Below are 24,681 nucleotides of genomic sequence, written 5' to 3' on the forward strand. Positions count from 1 at the left end.
GTATTCTGTTGTTTTTGGATGGCAAGTCCTATAAATATCAATTAAATCCATCTTGTTTAATGTATCATTTAAAGCTTGTTTTTCCTTATTTGTTTTCATTTTGGATGATCTGTCCATTGGTGAAAGTGGGGTGTTAAAGTCCCCTACTATGATTGTATTACTGTCGATTTCCCCTTTTATGGCTGTTAGTATTTGCCTTATGTATTGAGGTGCTCCTATGTTCGGTGCATAAATATTTACAGTTGTTATATCTTCTTCTTGGATCAATCCCTTGAGCATTATGTAGTGTCCTTCTTTGTCTCTTGTAATAGTCTTTATTTTAAAGTCTATTTTATCTGGTATGGGAATTGTTCCTCCAGCTTTCTTTTGGTTTCCATTTGCATGGAATATCTTTTTCCATCTCCTCACTTTCAGTCTGTATGTGTCCCTAGGTCTGAAGTGGGTCTCTTGTAGACAGCACATATATGGGTCTTGTTTTTGTATCCATTCAGCCAGTCTGTGTCTTTTGGTGGGAGCATTTAATCCATTTACATTTAAGGTAATTATCGATATGTACGTTCCTATTACCATTTTCTTAATTGTTTTGGGTTTGTTAGTGTAGGTCTTTTCCTTCTCTTGTGTTTCCTGCCTAGAGAAGTTCCTTTAGCATTTGTTGTAAAGGTGGTTTGGTGGTGCTGAATTCTCTTAGCTTTTGCTTGTCTGTAAAGGTTTTAATTTCTCCATGAAATCTGAATGAGAAAGATCCTTGCTGGGTAGAGTAATCTTGGTTTTTCTCCTTCATCACTTTAAATATGTCCTGCCAGTCCCTTCTGGCTTGCAGAGTTTCTGCTGAAATATTAGATGTTCACCTTATGCAGATTCCCTTGTGTGTTATTTCTCCCTTGCTCCTTTTAATATTTTTTCTTTGTATTTAATTTCTGATAGTTTGATTAATATGTGTCTTTGTGTGTTTCTCCTTGGATTTATCCTGTATGGGACTCTCTGTGCTTACTGGACTTGATTAACCATTTCCTTTCCCATACTAGGGAAGTTGTCAACCTATAATCTCTTCAAATATTTTCTCAGTCCCTTTCTTTTTCTCTTCTTCTTCTGGGACCCCTATAATTCGAATGTTGGTACGTTCAATGTTGTCCCAGAGGTCTCTGAGACTGTCCTCAGTTCTTTTCATTCTTTTTTCTTTATTCTGCTCTGTGGTAGTTATTTCCGCTATTTTATCTTCCAGGTCACTTATCCGTTCTTCTGTCTCAGTTATTCTGCTATTGATTCCTTCTAGAGAATTTTTAATTTCATTTATTGTGTTGTTCATCATTGTTTCTTTGCTGTTTAGTTCTTCTAAGTCCTTGTAAAACGTTTCTTTTATTTCTTCTTTTCTCTTTCCAAGAGTTTGGATCATCTTTACTATCATTATTCTGATTTTTTTTTCAGGTAGACTGCCTATTTCCTCTTCATTTGTTAAGTCTGGTGGGTTTTTGCCTTGCTCCTTCATCTGCTTTGTGTTTTTCTGCCTTCTCATTTTGCTTAACTTACTGTGTCTGAGGTCTCCTTTTCACAGGCTGCAGGTTCATAGTTCCCGTTGTTTTTGGTGTCTGTCCCCAGTGGCTAAAGTTGGTTCAGTGGGTTGTGTAGGCTTCCTGGTGGAGGGGAGTAATGCCTGTGTTCTGGTGGATGAGGTTGGATCTTGTCTTTCTGGTGGGCAGGTCCACGTCTGGTGGTGTGTTTGGGGCGTCTGTGGACTTATGATTTTAGGCAGCCTCTCTGCTAATGGATGGGGTTGTGTTCCTGTCTTGCTAGTTGTTTGGCATAGGGTGTCCAGCACTGTAGCTTGCTAGTCTTTGAGTGAAGCTGGGTCTTGGCGTTAAGATGGAGATCTCTGGGAGATTTTTGCCGTTTGATATTACGTTGAGCTGGGAGGTCTCTTGTGGACTGGTGTCCTGAAGTTGCATCTCCCACCTCAGAGGCACTGCCCTGACGCCCATCTGGAGCACCAAGAGCGTTTCATTCACACAGCTGAGAATAAAAGGGAGAAAAAAATAGGTAAAATAAAATAAAGTAAAATAAAATAAATTTATTAAAATAAAAAGTAAAAGATAATTATTAAGAAAGAAATTGTAAAAAGTAAAAACAAAAACAAAAAACGGTCAGACAGAACCCTAGAACAAATGGTAAAAGCGAAGGTATACAGAGAAAATCACACACAGAAGTATACACATACACACTCACAAAAAGAGAAAAAGGGGAAAAATATATATATATCTTTGCTCCCAAAGTCCACCTCTTCAGTATGGGATGATTCGTTGTCTATTCAGGTATTCCACAGATGCAGGTTGCATCAAGTTGATTGTGGAGATTTAATCCACTGCTCCTGAGGCTTCTGGGAGAGATTTTCCTTTCTCTTCTTTGTTCACACAGCTCCTGAGGTTCAGCTTTGGATTTGGACCGGCCTCTTCATGTAGGTCACCTGAGGGTGTCAGTTCTTCACTCAGACAGGACGGGGTTAAAGGAGCAGCTGATTCGGGGGCTCTGGCTCACTCAGGCCTGGGGGAAGGAGGGGTAGGGAGTGCGGGGCAACCCTGCGGCGGCAGAGGCTGGCGTGACGTTGTACCAGCCTTTAGCGCGCCGTGTGTTCTCCCGGGGAAATTGTCCCTGGATCATGGGACTCTGGCAGTGGCGGGCTGCACAGGCTCCTGGGAGAGGAGGTGTGGATAGTGACCTGTGTTTGCACACAGGCTTCTTGGTGGCTGCAGCAGCAGCCTTAGCGTCTCATGCCCGTCTCTGGGGTCCACGCTGATAGCCACGGCTTGCGCCCATCTCTGGAGCTCCTTTAAGCGGCATTTTGAATCCCCTCTCCTCATGCACCAGGAAACAAAAAGGGAAGAAAAGTCTCCTCCCTTTTCAGCAGCTCCAGACCTTTTCCCAGACACCCTCCCGGCTAGCTGTGGCGCAGTAGCTCCTTCAGGCTGTGTTCACCCAGCAACCCCAGTTCTCTTCCTGGGATCCGACCTCCAAATCCCAAGCCTCAGCTCCCAGCCCCTGCCCGTCCCAGCCGGTGAGCAGAGAAGCCTCTCGGGCTGGTGAGTGCTGGTCAGCACTGATCCTCTGTGTGGGAATCTCTCCGCTTTGCCCTCCACACCCCTTTTGCTGCGCTCTCCTCCGTGGCTCTGAAGCTTCCTCCCCGCCACCCACAGTCTCCGCCTGCAGAGGGGCTTCCTAGTGTGTGGAAACCTTTCCTCCTTCACAGCTTCCTCCCACTGGTGCGTGTCCCATCCCTATTCTTTTTTCTCTGTTTTTTCTTTTTTCTTTTGCCCTACCGAGGTATGTGGGGAGTTTCTTGCCTTTTGGGAGGTCTGAGGTCTTCTGCCAGTGTTCAGTAGGTGTTCTGTAGGAGTTGTTCCACATGTAGATGTATTTCTGATGTATTTGTGGGGAGGAAGGTGATCTCCACCTCTTACTCTTCCGCCATCTTGAAGATCCTCCCAGAATGTCAGTTTTAAAGCTTCCTGTCCTTCTGAGATCATTTCTTTTTATATCTCTTGTCATATTTTCTTTATGGTTTTTCCATTCTCCCTTAATAAAGTATGGCTTATGTGGCTGATTTGCAGCTTCTTTTCCTCTTCCTAATAGATTCCATATTCCTTCCATATATTCTAATTGAGCATGTAACATATCCTAAAAATTATTTATTTATTTATTTATTGTTTGGCGGTACGCGGGCCTCTCACTGTTGTGGCCTCTCCCGTCGTGGAGCACAGGCTCAGCAGCCATGGCTCACAGGCCCAGCCACTCCATGGCATGTGGGATCTTCCCGGACCGGGGAATGAACCTGTGTCCCCTGCATTGGCAGGCAGACTCTCAACCACTGCGCCACCATGGACGCCCAAAATTATTTTTTTAAAAAAGAAATCTTACTTGTTAGTTATTTGAGCTGTTTGTTTATTTTATCTGCTTGTGTGCTTTTTAATATCACCTCAAAATATCTATGTCATTTTTGCCTTGAATTTGTGGCAGAAGTATGTTGTAGCTGTTTACACTTCCATCAATTTTTAGTTTGGAAAAATTTTCATTTTTTAAGAGTTTTTCTTAATAAGAAGGCAACCTAAGGTTTATATTCATTTCTACCAATAACCATATCACTCAAAAATTTTATTCATATATTTGTGTCTGAAAATACATTTTAAAGACACACTGAAGACAAGTTTTATCCTTTTAAAATGCAATGAGATATTGTAGACTGGAAAATTATTACATCTTTCATTTGTTGCATTCTATTTCCCCATGCTTCTCAGTTGAATAACACATCTGATACAGTGAAGTCATGATATAATATCTTTTCCCCTTTAGATGGACACTTTTGTAAATCCGCTTCGAAATTCTATGAGGAATGTTTCAAATGCAGTTAAATCCCTTCCTGATAGCTTCGCAGAGGGAATGACTAAAATGTCAGACAACATGGGCAAAATGTCAGAAAGATTAGGTCAAGACATAAGGCAATCATTTTTCAAGGTAAGATGTTTTCAGTAATGCCTAAAGGAAACTATTTTTAGGTCAACTAAGATGTACTGAGCTCCTGCTTAGATTTACCTTATTTTCCTTTATACGTCCAAAGCCCTATAGACACATAGTCTCATAAAGAATTAAAAAACTGAAGAGAATTAATTCTTATTGAAAATGGATACTGTAAAATCCAGTCACTCCTCAATCTCTGCTACAGTCGAATTTTAAAATCCATTTAAAGCACATATTTAAAATTAGTAAAGTTAACATTCTTTGTACTGTTTTATTCCATTTACCCATGTTTATTCTATAATGTCATTAAAATTTATAACAAAACAGGTATGTGCTGTTGTGTAAATTAGTTTTACTAGTATTCATCAGCAAACATAAAGTCTAATTTCTCCTGAGTCACACGATCAAGACTCACGAGATCAAAGAGAGGAAAAGTTTTTCAGCATCATCAATCTCTGCAGCCATATCTTACTGTGTATATACCTGTGAGAGGCATAGAAGAGTTTCCTGGGAAGCTTTTTCATTACGCTAGCAGAATAGGTAGTTGACCAAGTAGTTTTTTGCTTCCTAATTTACATTTTTAAAATAATTTTGACCTAGTTCTTTAAGGTTATAATCAAGACTATAAAAGAAATCATGTAACTATTAGAATGTTTCAATGAAGAGGAAATATATATAAACACTGATAGAATTTCTTTATTGTAAGAGGCAACTCCTAAAATATAGTGTGTGTAAGTCATACATTTCTATTGATTCTCATACCTTTTCTGATGTTTCATCTTAATTTCTAATCATGGGGAAGTACACTAACACTGAAGTGAGGGTTGTCTTGTGCCGCTTCTGCTGATAGCTGCCCATATGACTTTGTACAAGAGTCACTGAACTTTTCCAGGCTTCTTTTTCCTCACCAGTAATGTGAAGGGGTTATAACAGGTGACCTTGATGGTCCTTCCTGGGCTGAGAAATGGTTATCAACTAGCACTGGTCTTTCTGTCCTTTTCCCTTGTAACTTACATTATATAACCGTCAGTTAATTAGTTCCTTTAAGCCTCTTAGCATACTGTCAGGCTCTTTATGGTAAAAGAAAAAAGATTGGAGTTCTGTTTCCCTACTGTGCTACTAACTTTTGGTCTTTAAATCATTTAATCTTACTTAGCTTTAAATTCTAAAAAGTATGGGAGTTTCAGTAATATCTCCATCCACCTCAAAATGAATCCTTTTTTAAAGGAAAGAAAATCTGTTGGTAATGAAATAATTACCCTTTTATATTGGGTTTCTAACTGTAGATTGTCAATACTTTGTTAATGCTATATAAATTTTGTTTATATATTGTCCCCAAAATCAAATCAAATGCTGTTCATTATATTTGATACTACTCATTTTGGTTTATTGTATTGTGTTCTTTCATTTTCTGCTTTAGTGTGTTTACTTTGTTTTTTGTTTTTTTTAAATATTAGGTTCCTCCTTTAATTCCAAAGACTGATTCAGATCCTGAACATTGTCGAGTTTCAGCTCAACTTGATGATACTGTGAGTTAATTTTATTTTGGTAGCATTCAGTTGAAATTCACATCATACTTGGCAGATCTTTTTAACTTTTTAATAAAGTATAATATGTATATCTGTCATTAATGTACATATATTATAAACATTAAGTTTGATGAATTCTTACAAACTGAACATATCCATATAATCAGCACTATAAACAAGAAACAGAACATTACCAGTACCCCAGAAAGCCCCTAATGCTCTCTTCCTGTCACTATCCTCTCCCCTGCCAAGGATAAACACTATCCTGACTTCTACCCTGCATTTATACTTTATATAAATGAAACTGTGAGGTATGTACTCCTTTAAGTCTGGCATTTTTTGTTCAACATTGCGATATTCTTCCATGTTTGTTTTGTGTGATTGTGGTTTCTTCATTTTTGTGGCCTTACAGTCCAATTTTGTAATTATAGTACAATTACCTTTTGTAAATATAGTACAATATATTTGCTATATTATGAACTGTACTCCTGTGAACATTCTGGTACTTGTCTTTTGATTAAATAAATAAGTACATATTTCTTTCTGTACCCAGGAATGGAATTGCTTGGTCAGAGGTTATGCAAAAATTCAATTTTAATAGATACTGTCAAATAATTTTCTGAAGTGTATGTACCGCTTCCACTGCCATCAGCAATGCATGAGAATTTCAGTGGTTCACAGCCTGCCAAAACTCAATATGTTATGCCTTTTTAATTTTAGCCATTTTCTTTGTTGTATCTCATGTGGATTTCCTTTTCTCTGATGACTGTTTAAATGTTGAACCTCTTTTCATAAGTTTATTGGCCATTTGGGTGTCCTGTCTTACATGTCTAGCTCTTTCCCCCATTTTTTTTCTGTTGGCTTGGCTGTCTTTGATTAGTATGAGTGTGTTGTATAATCTGCATATTGTTTCTTTGTCAGATATAAGTATTTGTGTATTGTGAATATCTTCTACTTTGTGTGCTTTTATGCTCTGTGTACAATCTGTGCCTACTTCAAGGTCACAAAGATGTTCTCCTATGATTTTCTTTAAAAATTATTTTTGTTTACCGTGCCAAAACTTAGATTTGCCATTCATCTAGGATCAATTGTTGTGTATGGAATGAGGTAGGGGTCCAGTTGACTTAAGCACCATTTACTGAGAAGACCCTCTTTTCCCAGTGTATGTTTCTCCCTTGTCACAAATCTTTTTATTTTATATATTTGGGTCTGGGCTTTATATTCTATTCTATTAGGCAGAGTTATTTTAAAGTTATAATTATCTCTCTTCAGTTTCTCATTGAATTTCTTTATAATAAACTGTCTTAAAGATAATATTTTTGTTTTTCAAGAATATTTTAGAATGTTTATTATGCATTGTTCTGTTGTAATATCCATAACATTATACCTTTTGTTAAGGGTTTTTACAATTTAACTGTTTATTAGAATTGTCATGTGGCATCAGACTCATGACTATACTTGATCAGAGAATAGAGCAGTAGTGATTTTTGCCTCCAAACTGGTTAAGCTATTGAAAAGTATGTGAAAGAGAAGGTATGCTAAGAAAATGTTTACAACACAGTGAAAAATGTATGACTCATGCTGTTTTCTCATGAAAAAATTTAAGTATTTAAATTACAACATTGATGAGGAAATAATTGGAAAGAGTAGCTTAGTGATGAAAGAATTACAAAATTACTGGCAATTGTGCAGTTTTGTTGCATATCTAAACCTGCACCCTATTATATATTGATATATTTCAACATCAAAGCATTCTAGTTGTCTTTCTTTACTTTTTATATCATTAATTGAATATTCCCATGATGAAAGTGTACAAAATTTTACTTCTTAAAAAGAAAAAGAAAGTTCTAGTAATCTAGTTGCCTTTTGTAATGTTAGCTGGATTTTATTTCAGCTTCTTTTTCATGAAAGTACCTATATACATACAACCCAGTAACCGAGCAAAACAGATTGCTCTGTGTAGACTGTATTTTGTTCTATTAAATAAAGAGAAATGTTGAGAATATTTTGTTCATTTGAAAAAGATGCCCCAGAGAATAGGCAAAGGGGCTAGCCTTTGCCTTATAAACTAATACAGACTCTACTGCAAGATCCCAAATCATCTTTTCCTAAGACCATCATGAATCCAGTTTGAGAAGTTTTTTTCACTACAACCTTGGAATTTACTCATCATTGTAGAGTTGTAAAATTCTGTATTCTGTCAAAATGGCTGTTAAAAATATTTTTTCTAAATTAGAATGAAATGTTGGTTACAAAGGCTATAGTATAACTTGTTCTCCAACCTGTAAATAGTAACAGTCATTTGGTAAAAGCAGCAAAATTAGCCATTCATAGTAGATAGGTAACTCAAATAAACATATCCTTATTTCTTCCCATATTTTGTCAGGTGGATGACAATATTCCACTTAGGGTAATGCTGCTTCTCATGGATGAAGTATTCGACTTAAAAGAGAGAAATCAGTGGTTGCGAAGGAATATCAAAAACCTACTTCAACAGCTTATTAGAGCCACATATGGTGATACTATTAATAGGTACCACTTTTTTTTCTTAAACTACTTAGAGCTGACCTTACTTATTAGCTTTTGAAGTTTTACTTCTGGAAGTAGATTGCTCAACCTTTTCTAGGTGAATTTCCTTCTCTGGGTCTTTGAAGATCATAAAAGCAGACTATTGCTCTCAAAGATAATCTTCATACAAATTAAGTTGCTTACTTCATGAAAGTAATGTTTCTTTATTTTATTCACCTTCTAAAATCTTGACCTTACTCATTTGAATTTCTTTACTTTCAGAAAAATAGTTGACCATGTTGACTGGATGACCTCACCTGAGCAAGTAGCCGACTTAGTGAAACGTTTCAGGTATGTCTTAAGACATAGTCACTTCTTTAAGATAGTACAGAGTTGAGCATTGTTATCACTAACTTTCATTGCATTCCTTCTCTTCCTGGCCTTAAAGTTGGTTTTAGTCATCACTGATGAGCAAAAAGACTTGCAAGAATTATAAACATTTGTCCCATGGACCTATTCATCTTTGTTTTTTTAAAACCAGAATAGAAAAAAGTGTAAATGAAAAATCTTTACGATGTTAAGCTACATTTTATCATAGTAATGTGGCTTTAAAATGATTGAAATATTAATGTAGACATGGGCATGGTCATATCAGGTTACCTAGTTTCCAGGATTAATTTTTCTCAGTTGTATTTGCTAACCTTGATTTGATTGATTGATTGATTGATTGGCTGGCTGGCTGCATGGGGTCTTCATTGCTGCATGCTGCCTTTCTCTAGTTGCCGCAAGCAGGGACTACTCTTCGTTGTGGTGCGTGGGCTTCTCATTGCAGTGGCTTCTCTTGTTACGGAGCATGGGCTCTAGGTGGGCGGGCTTCAATAGTTGCAGCACGTGGGCTCAGTAGTTGTGGCACATGGGCTTAGTAGTTGCGGCACATGGGCTTAGTTGCTCCGTGGCATGTGGGATCTTCCCAGACCAGGGATCGAACCCATATCCCTGCATTGGCAGGCGGATTCTTAACCACTGCACCACCAGGGAAGTCCCCGCTAACCTTGATTTTAAATGAAGAATTTTAGAAATATGTATGTCCATGGTCTAAATTTTTATTAACTATTTGAACCTCTGAAAAGGTTCAAATTAAGAGTAGTGATACTCCAATTCATATGTTCATCCTACAAAAATATTCTGAGCCCCTTCTCTGTGTCTAGCCCTCTTACCAGGAACTGAGAGGTAAGGTTCAGTCCCTTCAAGGAAAGCATGCCATGGCAGACAAATAAACGTCTTTTCTAAAAGCAAGAGATAAGCAAGGCATAAACATTCATGGCATCACATACTTTGAAGTAACAGAAAGAAGGGAACTGTCAATATCGAACACTGTTTACTTGGAACTGTCCAACTACTTTATGTACACTTTCTGATTTTATCCTGTTTTACGAGATAGGGATTTTTGTCTTTGTTTTGTTACAAGGAAATTGAGGATTTGAGAAGTTAAGCAGCTTGCCCAAAGCCTCATGTGCCGGACAGTGGGGAAACAGTTCTCTCTAATCTGAAGCTAAGTTTCTCCTCACTATACCATACTGTTTCTAAAAGCTGTGCCACCTGCCCTGGCACCTTCATTCTGTTTCAGGGTGGGTAAATATTGTTCTTCTGGAGCACTGATTCTCAACCTTGCCTGCACACTGGAATCACTTGGAGAGCTTTAAAAAGTACTAATGCTTAGGTCCCATCTGCAAACAGTCTGATTTAATTAATCTGGTGGAGGCCCTGGTCCTTAAGCTCTTTTAAAGCTCCCAGGTGTTTTCTGATGTGCAGTCAGAGTTAAGAAGGACTACTCTGGGCAGTCTCTCTCTCTCTCAGACCAAATTCCCAGATGGAAGCTTAGTTACTGTGCTCAATTCCTACCTTTGGCCTGAGAACTAGGGAACAGGAATGAAGCACACTGTGAAAGGAAAGGAGAATGGATTAAATATGTGAAAGAAACATGGTAATCAATACAGCTCTAAGGTGTGGGTGCAGAATTTGTTTTATATTGGCTTAGTTTTAAGTCATTCCAGGGCATACTTCTGTTATTTTTTCTTGTATGTATCCTTTTACACCTAAAATTGAACCCAGTACATAGTTACTGTTTGATAAATATCACACCTATATAAAATTTCAGACGTGTTTCCTTTTTCTGTTTACATTTGTGTTTTCTGTAGAAAATTGGAATAATTTTACCAACTTGTATCATTAGAAAATGAAAATGTTTACAAAATTTATTTAATCTTCTTAAATAGAGATGCCTTTTGGCCAAATGGCATTTTAGCAGAGACTGTTCCATGCAGAGATAAAGCTATTCGAATGAGAACAAGAGTTGCAGGAAAAACTAAATTACTTTCAATTATGCCAGGTAAGTGAACATTTTTAGTATAAATCTTATTAATTTGTACTTCTTCTGAATTTAAGGCATTGAGCATGCTAAGTATAGCTGCCTTTTTACTATAATAACTATCATTTGATGGCTTATCATATACTAGGCACTGTGCTAGTCATTTCTCATATATCTTTAATCCTCATAACAACATTATGAAGCCTAGATACTGTTAACATCACAGCTTTATATGTGAGGAAACAGAAGCTCAAAGGGGTTAAGTGAGTCACCCAAGGTTTATAGCTAGTAAGTGAGTGTTGGGACTCTGACTCAGCTCTGAGTTCCTTGAAAGCCACTGCTTTCAACCACTTGAAGAAAAAGTGTTGCTTTTAACCACTTCACTTTGCTGCCTTGAAACATTTTGAGAATGAAGTTGATGAATTCTGTGACAGATGAAAGGGCTGATAAAAGTGTATGAAGTATGAGGTTTTCAGGAAGAATATTTGTTCTACTTAACAAACACATTTTTTCAAAGAGTCCCTTTGAAACAACTGATTGGCCCATTCTTAATCTTTACTAAAACATGATCCTAAAGAAAGTGTGCATAGTGGCATTCTGTTGGCCTAATTTGAGTTACTTTATAACACTGCTGTCTTACTAATTTAGATTCACTTTGTCCGTTTTGTCTTCTCTCAATAAGAGCAGTTTTGTGTAGTTGGGTGGTTGTTTGATCTCTTCTTTGGTTATAAATATCTTTGAAAACACCTAGATATCTCTTCTCCACATTTTAATTGTGTATGTAGAGAATAGAAAAATATTTAAGTTCTCAGTATCTACTTCTTTTCATATAATTTTATTTTTAATTTAAACTATATTTTCATCATAGATTTTAATCAACTTTGTCTTCTGACAAGTTGGAAATTTGCCACGTAGCTAGTTATTCTGCCCTATAGACTATACTGTTGCATTTGGAGATAAAAAGCAAGTGACAGAAATAACATTTTACAGAAATAAAAAGAAACAATAACCTAGGATATTAATATACTGTTAGAATAAACCAGATGGTGCTATAGACTGACTCAGTTCTGTGGCTGGAAGAAATCCTAATGCATTTATACAGTAAATATTTATTGAGAGCCTTTCATGAGCCAGACACTATTTTTTACACTTATTGTTGCCTTCTTGGAGTTTACATTCTACTAGGGAGACACGGAAGACAGATGAAAGAAATAGATAAAGCACAGTATGTTGGATAGTGGGAAGTGCTGAGGAGACAGATAGTGCAGGAAAAGGGAGGTGTCAGGTGAGTTACAGTTGCAGATAGGGTAGCCATTGGGGGCCTCCCTGAGATGATGACACTTATGTGAAGACTTGAAGGAAGTGAGGATAGATGTAAAAGTATATATTTTTATATATACATAATCCCTCACCTGTTTTTAGTAAATTTAAAAACTATTTGCTTTAAATTATATTGTACCCTAGTTAGAAACATACATTTTGGAAGTTGCATGTTTCTTTCGAGAGCAATAAAGTATTGCTTTTGAGGCTCCTGCTATAGGGGCCCTGACTATGAATAATTAAGAAGAATAATAGGAGATTAGTTCAAGATGGCGGAGTAGAAGGACATGCTCTCACTCCCTCTTGCGAGAGCACCAGAATCACAACTAACTGCTGAACAATCATCAACAGGAAGACACTGGAACTCACCAAAAAAGATACCCCACATCCACAAAGGAGAAGCCACAATGAGACAGTAGGAGGGGCGCAATCACAATAAAATCAAATCCCATAACTGCTGGGTGGGTGACTCACATACTGGAGGACACTTACACCATGGAAGTCCACCCACTGGAGTGAAGGTTCTGAGCCCCACATCAGGCTTCACAACCTAGGGGTCTGGCAACGGGAGGAGGAATTCCTAGAGAATCAGACTTTGAAGACTGGCGGGATTTGATTATAGGACCTTGACAGGACTGGGGGAAACAGACTCCACACACAAAGTAGTGTGTGCATCGGGACCCAGGGGAAGGAGCAGTGACCCCATAGGAGACTGAACCAGACCTACCTGCTAGTGTTGGAGGGTCTCCTGCAGAGGCAGGGGGTGGCTGTGGCTCACCGTGAGGTCAAGGACACTGGAAGCAGAAGTTCTGGGAAGTACTCCTTGGCGTGAGCCCTTCCAGAGTGCACCATTAGCCCCACCAAAGAGCCCAGGTAGGCTCCAGTGTAGGGTCGCCTTAGGCCAAACAACCAACAGGGAGGGAACCCAGCCCCACCCATCAGCAGACAAGCAGATTAAAGTTTTACTGAGCTCTGCCCACCAGAGCAAAAGCCAGCTCTTTTGCTCTGGTGGGCAAGTCCTTCCCATCAGAAACTTGTACAAGCCTCTTAGATAGCCTCATCCACCAGAGGGCAGACAGTAGAAGCAAGAAGAACTACAATCCTGCGGCCTGTGGAACAAAAACCACATTCACAGAAAGACAAGATGAAAAGGCAGAGGACTGTGTACCGTATGAAGGAACAAGATAAAACCCCAGAAAAACAACTAATGAAGTGGAGATAGGCAACCTTCCAAAAAAAGAATTCACAATAATGGTAGTGAAGATGATCCAGAACCTCGGAAAAACAATGGAGGCCAAGATTGAGAAGATGCAAGAAATGTTTAACAAAGACCTAGAAGAATTAAAGAACAAACAGAGATGAACAATACAATAAGTGAAATGAAAAATACACTAGAAGGAAGCAATAGCAGAATAACTGAGGCAGAAGGACGGATAAGTGACCTGGAAGACAGAATGGTGGAATTCACTGCTGCAGAACAGAGTAAAGAAAAAAGAATGAAAAGAAATGAAGACAGCCTAAGAGACCTCTGGGACAACATTAAACGCAACAACATTCACATTACAGGGGTCGCAAAAGGAGAAGAGAGAGAGAAAGGACCCAAGACAATATTTGAAGAGATTATAGTAGAAAACTTCCCTAATATGGGAAAGGAAATAGCCACCCAAGTCTAGGAAGCTCAGAGAGCAAAAATTAAAGACAAAGAAAAATTATTGAAAGTAGCAAGGGAGAAACGACAAATGACATACAAGGGAATTCCCATAAGGTTAACAGCTGATTTCTCAGCAGAAACTCTACAAGCCAGAAGGGAGTGGCATGACATATTTAAAGTGATGAAACGGAAGATCGCACAACCAAGATTACTCTACCAGGCAAGGATCTCATTCAGATTCGATGGAGAAATCAAAATCTTTACAGACAAGCAAAAGCTAAGACAATTCAGCACCACCAAACCAGCTATACAACAAATGCTAAAGGAACTTCTCTAAGTGGGAAACACAAGTGAAGAAAAGAACCTATAAAAACAGACCCAAAACAATAAAGAAAATGGTAATAGGAACATACATATCGATAACTACCTTAAATGTGTATGGATTAAATGCTCCAACCAAAAGACACAGGCTCACTGAATAGATACAAAAATAAGACCCATATATGTGCTGTCTACAAGAGACCCACTTCAGACCTAGGGACACATCCAGACTGAAAGTGGGGGGATAGAAAAAGATATTCCATGCAAATGGAAATCAAAAGAAAGCTGGGGGGCTTCCCTGGTGGCGCAGTGGTTGAGAGTCCACCTGCCGATGCAGGGGACATGGGTTTGTGCCCCGGTCCGGGAAGATCCCACATGCCGCGGAGCGGCTGAGCCCGTGAACCATGGCTGCCGGCCCTGCGTGTCCGGAGCCTGTGCTCCGCAACGGGAGAGGCCACAACAGTGAGAGGCCTGCGTATCGCAAAAAAGAAAAAAAAAGAAAAAAGAAAGCTGGAGTAGCAATACTCATATCAGATAAAATAGACTGTAAAGAATGTTACAAGAGACAAGGTAGGACACTACATAATGATCGGGAGATCAATCCAAGAAGAAGATATAACAATTATAAATACATACGCTCCCAACATAGGAGCACCTCAATACATAAGGCAACTGCTAACAGCTATAAAAGAGGAAATTGACAGTAACACAATAATAGTGTGGGACTTTAACACCTCACTTACACCAATGGAGAGATGATCCAAACAGAAAATTAATAAGGAAACAGAAGCTTTCAATGACACAGTAGACCAGATAGATTTAATTGATATTTATAGGACATTTCATCCAAAAACAGCAGATTACACTTTCTTCTCAAGTGTGCACAGAACATTCTCCAGGATCACATGTTGGGTCACAAATCAAGCCTCAGTAAATTTAAGAAAATTGAAATCATATCAAGCATCTTTTCTGATCACAACATTATGAGATTAGATATCAATTACAGGGAAAAAAATGTAAAAAACACAAACATGGAGGCTGAACAGTACGTTACTAAATAACCAAGAGGTCACAGAGGAAATAAAAAAATACCTAGAAACAAATGACAGTGAAAACACTATGATCCAAAACCTATGGGATGCAGCAAAAGCAGTTCTAAGAGGGAAGTCTATAGCAATACAATCCTACCTCAAGAAACAACAAACATCTCAAATAAGCAATCTAACCTTACACCTAAAAGAACTAGAGAAAGAAGAACAAACAAAACACAAAGTTAGTAGAAGGAAAGAAAGAAATAAAGATCAGAGCAGAAATAATGAAATAGAAACAAAGGAAACAATAGCAAAGATCCATAAAACTAAAAACTGGTTCTTTGAGAAGATAAACAAAATTGATAAACCATTAGCCAGACTCATCAAGAAAAAGGGAGAAAACCCATATCATTAAAATTAGGAATGAAAAAGGAGAAGTTACCACAAACACCACAGAAATACAAAGCATTCTAAGAGACTACTACAGGCAACTCTATGCCAATAAAATGGACAACCTGGAAGAAATGGACAAATTCTTAGAAAGGTATAACCTTCCAAGACTGATGCAGGAAGAAATAGAAAATATGAACAGACCAATCACAAGTAATGAAATTGAAACTGTGATTAAAAATCTTCCAACTGGGGCTTCCCTGGTGGCGCAGTGGTTGAGAGTCCGCCTGCTGATGCAGGGGACGCAGGTTCGTGCCCCGGTCTGGGAGGATCCCACATGCCGCGGACCGGCTGGGCCTGTGGGCCATGGCCGCTTAGCCTGCACATCCGGAGCCTGTGCTCTGCAACGGGAGAGGCCACAACAGTGAGAAGCCCGCGTACCGGAAAAAAAAAAAAAAAAAATCTTCCAACGAACAAAAGTCCAGGACCAGATGGCTTCACAGGTGAATTCTATCAGACATTTAGAGCAGAGCTAACACCCATCCTTCTCAAACTCTTCCAAAAAATTGCAGAGGAAGGAACACTCCCAAACTCATTCTACAAGGCCACCATCACCCTGATACCAAAACCAGACAAAGATAATACAAAAAAAGAAAATTACAGACCAATATCACTGATGTGTAAAGATGCAGAAATCCTCAACAAAATACTAGCAAGCAGAATCCAACAACACATTAGAAAGATCATACACCATGTTCAAGTGGGATTTATCCCAGGGATGCAAGGATTCTTCACTATACGCAAATCAATCAATGTGATACACCATATTAACAACTTGAAGAAGAAAAACCATGTGATCATCTCTAGATGCAGAAAAAGCTTTTGACAAAATTCAATACCCATTTATGATAAAAAAGTCCCCAGAAAGTGGACATGGAGGGAACCTACCTCAACATAATAAAGGCAATGTACAACAGACCCACAGCAGACATCATTCTCAGTGTTGAAAAACTGAAAGCATTTTCTCTAAGATCGGAACAAGACAAGGATGTCCACTGTCACCACTGTTATTCAACATAGTTTTGGAAGTCCTAGCCACAGCAATCAGAGAAGAAAAAGAAATAAAAGGAATCCAAATCGGAAAAGAAGAAGTAAAGCTGTCACTGTTTGCCGATGACATGATACTATACATAGAGAATTCTAATGATGCCACCAGAAAACTACTAGAGCTAATCAATGAATTTGGTAAAGTTGCAGGCTACAAAACTAATGCACAGAAATCTCTTGCATTCCTATACACTAATGATGAAAAATCTGAAAGAGAAATTAAGGAAACACTCCCATTTACCGTTGCAGCAAAAAGAATAAAATACCTAGGAATAAACCTAGCTAAGGAGACAAAAGACCTGTATGCAGAAAACTCTAAGACGCTGATGAAAGAAATTAAAGACGATACAAACAAATGGAGACATATACCATGTCATTGGATTGGAAGAATCAATATTGTGAAAATGACTATACTATCCAAAGCAATGTACAGATTCAGTTTAATCCCTATCAAATTACCAATGGCATTTTTTACAGAACTAGAACAAAAAATCTTAAAATTTTATGGGGACACAAAAGACCTCGAATAGCCAAAGCGGGAAAAAAACGGAGCTGGAGGAATCAGGCTCCTGGACTTCAATCTATACTACAAACCTACAGTAATGAAGAAAATATGGTACTGGCACAAAGACAGAAATATAGATCAATGGAACAGGATAGAAATCCCAGAGATAAACCCATTCACCTATGGTCAACTAATCTATGACAAAGGAGGCAAGGATATACAATGGAGAAAAGACAGTCTCTTCCATAAGTGGTGCTGGGAGAACTGGACAGCTACATGTAAAAGAATGAAATTAGAACACTCCCTAACACCATGCACAAAAATAAACTCAAAATGGATTAGAGACCTAAATGTAAGACCAGACACTATAAAACTCTTAGAGGAAAACATAGGAAGAACACTCTTTGACATACATCACAGCAGGATCTTTTTTGATCCACCTCCTAGAGTAATGGAAATAAAAACAAGAATAAACAAATGGGACCTAATGAAACTTAAAAGCTTTTGCACAGCAAAGGGAAACATAAGCAACACAAAAAGACAACCCTCAGAATGGGAAAAAATATTTGCAAATAAATCAGCAGACAAAGGATTAATCTCCAAAATATATAAACAGCTCATGCAGCTCAATATTAAAATAACAAACCACACAATCCAAAAATGGGCAGAAGACCTAAATAGATATTTCTCCAAAGAAGACATGGCCAAGAAGCACATGAAAAGCCACTGAACATCACTAATTATTAGAGAAATGCAAATCAAAACTACAGTGAGGTATCACCTCACACCAGTTAGAATGGGCATCATCAGAAAATCTACAAACAACAAATGCTGGAGAGTGTGTGGAGAAAAGGGAACCCTTTTGCACTGTTGGTGGGAATGTAAATTGATACAGCCACTATGGAGAACAGTATGGAGGGTCCTTAGAAAACTAAAAATAGAATTACCATATGACCCAGCAATCCCACTACTGGTCATATACCCAGAGAAAACCATAATTGAAAAAGACACATGCACCCCAATGTTCATTGCAGCACTTTTTACAATAGCCAGGTCATGGAACTAGCCTAAATGCCCATCAACAGACTAATGGATAAAGAAGATGTGGTACCATATATACAATGGAATATTGCTCAGCCATAAAAAGAAACGAAATTGGGTCATTTGTAGAGATGTGGATGGATCTAGAGACCGTCATACAGAGTGAAGTAAGTCAGAAAGAGAAAAGCAAATATTGTATATTAACGCATATGTGTGGAACCTAGAAAAATGGTACAGATGAACTGGTTTGCAGGGCAGAAGTAGAGACATAGATGCAGAGAACAAACGTATGGACACCAAGCGGGGAAAGGAGCGGGGTGGTGGTGGTGGTGGTGTGATGACCTGGGCAGTTGGGATTGACACGTACACACTGAAGTGTATAAAATGGATAACTAATAACCTGCTATATAAAAAAATAAAATAAAATTCAAGAATAAAAGAGAAAAAAAGAAAAAGAATAATACATGTTGCTCCCATATTTACGTGTCTCTAGTTACTTCATGTTGCCTATGAGTAAACTCCAAACTTGCTTAAACTGACAGTCACAGCACTGTCAGTTTTCCATTTTTTTCACCACTTTCTCTTACAGGAATCCTAAAATTCAACCAAACTTTATTACCCCATTTCTTGAGCCTATCTTGTTTTTGTTTCCACTTAGTGCTCATTTGCTCATTCCTGTTCTTAAATCCTTCATCTGTTTGCACCTATGAAAATGCTGCCCAGGTAGCAAAATCTACTTCAGTTGTCACTTCCTTGAAGGGAACCTTTCCTTATTATCTCATGTTGCATTCCCTCCTTGTAAGTGTCTTTATGCTTTTAGTATTTTAATGGCACTGTTTCTGTGTTGCAAGTTTTTTGAAATCATAGATCAACTTTCACACATTTTCTTATAGTATTTCTGACTGTGCATTAAATGTAGTAAGAGTATGTGTGTATAGTGTTTTAGAGTTTACAGATCACTTTTCACATTATCTCATCAAGGCTTTATAAATTCTTACAGTTATAATAATATTGGTTATTATAAATTCTCATTTTACAGATGAGGATGCAAACTCAGGGTGGGTAAGTTATCATATAGGTATTAAGGGACAAGATTACAACTCTAATTTGGGGTTTCCTCCTTTCTCCTGTGCTGTATTTGTCTCACAGCATCTATTGTGTAAGTGCATGCATGCTTGCAAACGTATATAAGTTTTAAGTCAGTTATTAAACTTATATTAAGGTCATTAACTGAATACTTGCTACTTATCAGTTACTCTGCTTTGTACTTTACATACTTAGCATAGTTTAGGCCTTGGATTTCCTTTGAATAATGAATTGTGTTCATTTCCCCTCTCCCCCGCTTCATTTAGATGAACTGAAGCACATTATTGGGGCTGAGACAACACGGAAAGGTATTCTTCGTGTTTTTGAAATGTTTCAGCACAACCAGTTAAATAGGAGGATGGTTTATGTGTTTTTGGAAGGCTTTTTGGAAAGCTTATTTCCACAGTATAAATTCCGTGAACTTTTCAACAGACTGCATTCACGGTCAAAGCAGATGCAGAAATATAAACAGAAACTTCAAACTACTCAAGCGCCTTCTTTACAGAAAAGGTGACACTCCAATCTGTGAAGCTGGTGTTCGTTTTGTCCAGGACTGATGGTATGGACGGATCTTCTGGGGCTTAACTCATATACTGTTGTGTCTGCACCAGTCTTTTAGTGTCTCAAAATAGATTATTAATACATCCATAAGACTGTGGTTCTTCTCATCCTTGTCTATAATCCAGCCACTACCAAGAGAGATTTCTGTGTCTTAAATGATTTGGTGCATATTTTTGCAACACTGAGAGGATACTGCCCCCACCTCAAGCAAGAATGACGTTGGTCTCTTCCGTTTCAAACTAATCAGCATTCTCCAGCAATGACAAAGTGCCAGAGTGTATATATGAGAGCTAAGGAAAGCACAAAACAAGAGTTCACAGATAAATTGGCTGATTTGTTTAACAGTGGGAAACTGTGCAATGTACTGTTTGGAGGGATTTGTTTTGCATAATGATTTTATAGGTCTTTTTCAGAATTTTAATATAGTGTAGATAGCCAGGTGAGTGATCTTTGGAACATCTGTTTCAGGTCTAGGGAAAGTGACAGAATGCCCTTAAAGTATGAAGTAACATTATATCCAAATTACAGTTTTGTGACATAAAGTAAAAACCTAGTATATAAAATAAAACCAGTCAAAACAAAAATTTCATTGGATTTGTTATTCATTGGTAGAAAACAGATTTTAATGGATTCTTATGTGTCTTAAGGGCTCTATTTTGCTCTTATGGTACTCAGTCATAAGCTTTATTTTGGCATTCTGTGTGTAAAAAGAAGCATATGATGGCTCTTATTTAAGTTACAAAATTATTACAGTTTTCTTTATCTTTAAGAGATTACTGGTTATATAATAGGGGCTATAATTTGTTGAAAGAACTGCCAAATACTTCTAAAAATGTGGAAATTTAAAAAACAATACTCTATTGAAAGTTACTATATGATGATTTTAAATTGTGTGATCTAGACATACGTTAGGTGATTGCAAAAATAGCAAATCAAAGGATTAAATGAGTTTATTAGTCGTATGTAAACATACAAATTCTTAACTCTATTATAGTGTACATATATGAAAATAAATAAACAGAACTATAATATTTTTTAAAATAGGCTTTATTTATATTTTGCATAATGTAAAATTCTACTAAATAAAGCAAGTTGGCAAAACCCCTCGGTGTATACATTTAAGTCCCTAAAATAATTTTATACCAACAGCAACAAAATACCTTTTCCAGTTTTGGAGCCTCTGCATTTCCTATAGTTTTCTCATTCTCCATTTGTCAATCTTGGAAGTCTTCATATGTTTTGTATGCAGGATTTCTGCATAGTTTTAAATACTTCCACCGACTAAGGGTTTGGGTGTGTCAGCGTTTTTTGTTTTAAAAATATTTAACACTAAAACCTTAAAATAGTGAAGCTATTTATCAGACCACTGAGCCAAGATGCTGGTATTAAAAGAACGTCCGGGTGCTTAAGATAAAGGGACAGAGTATTGGTATCCCAGTTGTTTGGGAGCTTTAAGATTGGAACAAGATGTTATTGTCTTGTTCTCACTGAGATCCTACTTACAAAGTGAAGCCGAATAGAATAAAGCCTTCCTTTAAAGCTTTATAATAATAATCATATTTATTAATAATGCTGTTGTGCATACTTATAGTATGCATATTTTCAGCCTGTGTTGCATGTCTTCAGAATTATGTAAATGAAATCCCTTTCATTTAAACTTCCAAATGAGAAAAGATCCTTATTGACTCTGGTGGAAGATATAATATTTTTTCTTCTCAGTGTGTCTTCCTGCCCTGGTCTCTCCTCATGCCCCAGGCTTTGGAAGAAAAGATATGTGAAACATGTCTGTAGGAAGCATCAGCATGGCCATAAGTGCAATGATTTTCAGATATACCCCTGCCCATTTCAAGTATATTTTTGACATAAATAAAGCTAAGAGTAAGAGCCTAGTGTGTACATGTGAAAAAGCATTTCTAGATAATGTGAGGAACACTGGCCATCAAGCAGGGAAAGAAAGGTCATGCAGGATTGTGAATTTTCATGGAGCCCTGCAAGAGAACTGCAGTTATACCAAAAACTGTTTGAGTAAATGGGTTTTTAAAATAATTTTTGTTTAAAAGAGTTTATATTTCAAAAGCAGAAATGTCAAATGGTAGTCTGTAAATGGTTATGCATCTTCTCCTTGCACATCTATGTTTTACATCAGAGAGAGCCGTGGTCATGCTAAAATTAGAGATACTTTTTGAATGACTTGGTCGAGCTGTGTGTAAAATATTTAACCCATAAGTCAAGTACAGTGTACTATGTTTAATAAAGTTATTACATTTAATGCATTTACTGCATATATGAATATATACATGAAGAGGCTTTATGTCTTCTGATATTTGATTTTTGAATGTGTTTTTAAGTCAGTGGTGCCTTTAGGCAAGAACCTTCTAAATTAATCATTCTTTGTTTGGGTTTTCTGACTTTTCAGGTAACATAAACTTTAGAAACCATCACTACTAACCTGTAGTTAATTCACCTAAAAAATTGATTGTATGATTTATATATAAGGGTTAGATGGGCATTTCCTATGATTAGGGTTTTCTGATAGTTGCTGAAAACAATTGTGCCATTGACTAATGGATGCACTTGGTTAGCCTTAATTTTTTTTTTTTTAATTTAAAACCTTGAATATTTCAGTTCCTTCATTTTAAGTTTGTGCTTTGGTGTTTGGGAAAAAATCAAACAGTTAAGTGCTACCAGGAAAGTGTACCCATTTTTAAAAAATTAAGAACAATATAAAATTTCACAATCTAAAATTTTAATTTGTGCAGTATTTTCATTTAATGCATGTGTATTTGAGTAATTGTAAAATAAATGAATTTTTAATGTTTTGAGATCGATCTAGTTTAAGCTGTCTTCTTAACCCAACAACTTACATTCTGTTGTTGCTGCATCCTTTTATTTAAGGACTTGTTTTAAAAGTCTTTTTGTCACTCCTTGTAAAATTCTTTTGTTAGTAAATTTTGCTTATAGGAGCATGGCTCCTGTATTACAAGGGAAAAATATAAAGAGCACATTTTAGGATTATAAGTGTTAAAAGATAACTTGTGCATATCATTCATTGTACAGTAAGTGTCAACTGTGTGCCTAACTATTCTATCAATACTTCTTTAACAAAGAAGAAACAACAGTCAGAATGTCAGTTATTTTTATTGAACTAAAAAGAAGATTAAAAATTTTATTTGGTTTGTGTTATGTTTTGTCCATTAGAAAATACTAATAAAGTATTAACAAACCTTTTTGTTGAATTTTATTTAGTAGTGATGTATTTTTATTACTTGAAAAAATGCTTGCTCAGTTGTCTTATCTTTATTATCTGTGTGTATTTTCCTTTCTTTTCATTTTAGAAATCAAGCAATTCAAGTTCCAGGTTGATAGATGAACTATTAAATGATTACTGACTTAGAGCTAACTGAATTTAATTTTTCCTTTTATGGGGCAGCTAATTTACTACCACGTGTTAAAGAAACTTCATACTTCCCTACATGCAAAATTATAATTTTCTCATAGAGAGGAAGATCTATAAGTAATCCATTAACAATTTTTGTTTGATCTCATTTTAAATTCATAGCCTGGCTGCTATTTTAGAGGTTTCATTTCTAAAGGCAATAGATTCCATACTCAGAAATGTAGCTCTGCCTAGTTGGTGATAGTCTTTGCAGGCTTCTTGGATCTATATCCACAGACTTCTCAGACATCAGTGTGATTACTCCTACCCTACCAGGGGCAGGCATAGTGTTTCTCAAAATGCATACTGTAAAATAGTGGTCCCTTTAAGATGTCCCTGAAGGAATAATTTTATACTTTTATGTAACTTATGTAAATCTACATACTATTCAAAACCCTAAAATGTTCCTTCACAATTTAAATGATTGTATCAAAGGTTCTGAAAAGTTATATAATGAATAACTCTGTTTAACTTTGTTTTCCTGACTTCCCAAACTTAGTTAACTACAGAATCTTTTTTTTTTTTTTTTTTTTCTTTTTGCGGTATGCGGGCCTCTCACTGTTGTGGCCTCTCCCGTTGCGGAGCACAGGCTCCGGATGCGCAGGCCCAGCGGCCATGGCTCACGGGCCCAGCCGCTCCGCGGCATATGGGATCCTCCCAGACCGGGGCACGAACCCGTATCCCCTGCATCGGCAGGCGGACTCTCAACCACTGCGCCACCAGGGAGGCCCACTACAGAATCTTTTGTCATAAATACCTATTAATAGCTTGAGGATAGTGTTCCCAAGGAACGTGGTTTAAAAAAAAAAAAAAATCTTAGTAGGGGAGAAAAAAAGGTGAGGCATCTTTAGTTAAACTCTATATAGAAAAACCCATGAATTTGGGAGATGGTGTTTTGGGGGGTTTTTTTTTCCTTTTTTTTTTAGCTTGTCATTCATATACAAAGTTCAGTGTTTGAAAGAAAAAGGGCAGTTTGAAAAATTAACCGGAGATATTGGAGTTGAATTTGGCCCTGGATACCAGAATAATGAACTCAGTGAGGGATAATAGAGTATGTCTCCTGAGAAGTAGGAAAAATACTTGCTACTTCTTAAAGATCCTTATCTTGCTGATGTGATCAAAAGAGTAGTAACTAGGAAATGCAAAGAGGAGAGAGAAATGTAATATAGGTCACATTTTAAAATATGTGCCAGACATTAATCCATATATAATAGGGGGATGCTATGTTTGATATAGGAACAATGGCAGCAGCTAAGAACCTAGTACTTCACAAGAAAAACAATTAATAGAATGGAAATTATACTTAATGTCTGTTTCCCAATGC

The 24,681-nt window shown here is 37.2% G+C and overlaps 1 protein-coding gene across 5 annotated transcripts in view; it reads left to right on the forward strand.

Annotated features, from left to right (window-relative positions):
* SNX13 (sorting nexin 13) overlaps positions 1-23,162 on the forward strand; it is a 142,844-nt gene extending 119,682 nt beyond the window's left edge. For all 5 annotated transcript variants that reach the window (XM_082631594.1, XM_082631595.1, XM_082631598.1 and 2 more), the window contains 6 exons: positions 4,339-4,500; positions 5,961-6,032; positions 8,419-8,564; positions 8,823-8,891; positions 10,817-10,929; positions 19,627-23,162. In XM_082631594.1, coding sequence (XP_082487720.1) covers positions 4,339-4,500; positions 5,961-6,032; positions 8,419-8,564; positions 8,823-8,891; positions 10,817-10,929; positions 19,627-19,874 — 810 coding nt within the window. In that variant the 3' untranslated portion in view covers positions 19,875-23,162. The remainder of the gene's footprint in view (positions 1-4,338; positions 4,501-5,960; positions 6,033-8,418; positions 8,565-8,822; positions 8,892-10,816; positions 10,930-19,626) is intronic.
* Positions 23,163-24,681: the final 1,519 nt, after the last annotated feature.

Source organism: Mesoplodon mirus (assembly GCF_964341445.2).
Source record: "Mesoplodon mirus genome assembly, chromosome: 9".
In the NCBI taxonomy this organism is placed as follows: Eukaryota; Metazoa; Chordata; class Mammalia; order Artiodactyla; family Ziphiidae; genus Mesoplodon; species Mesoplodon mirus.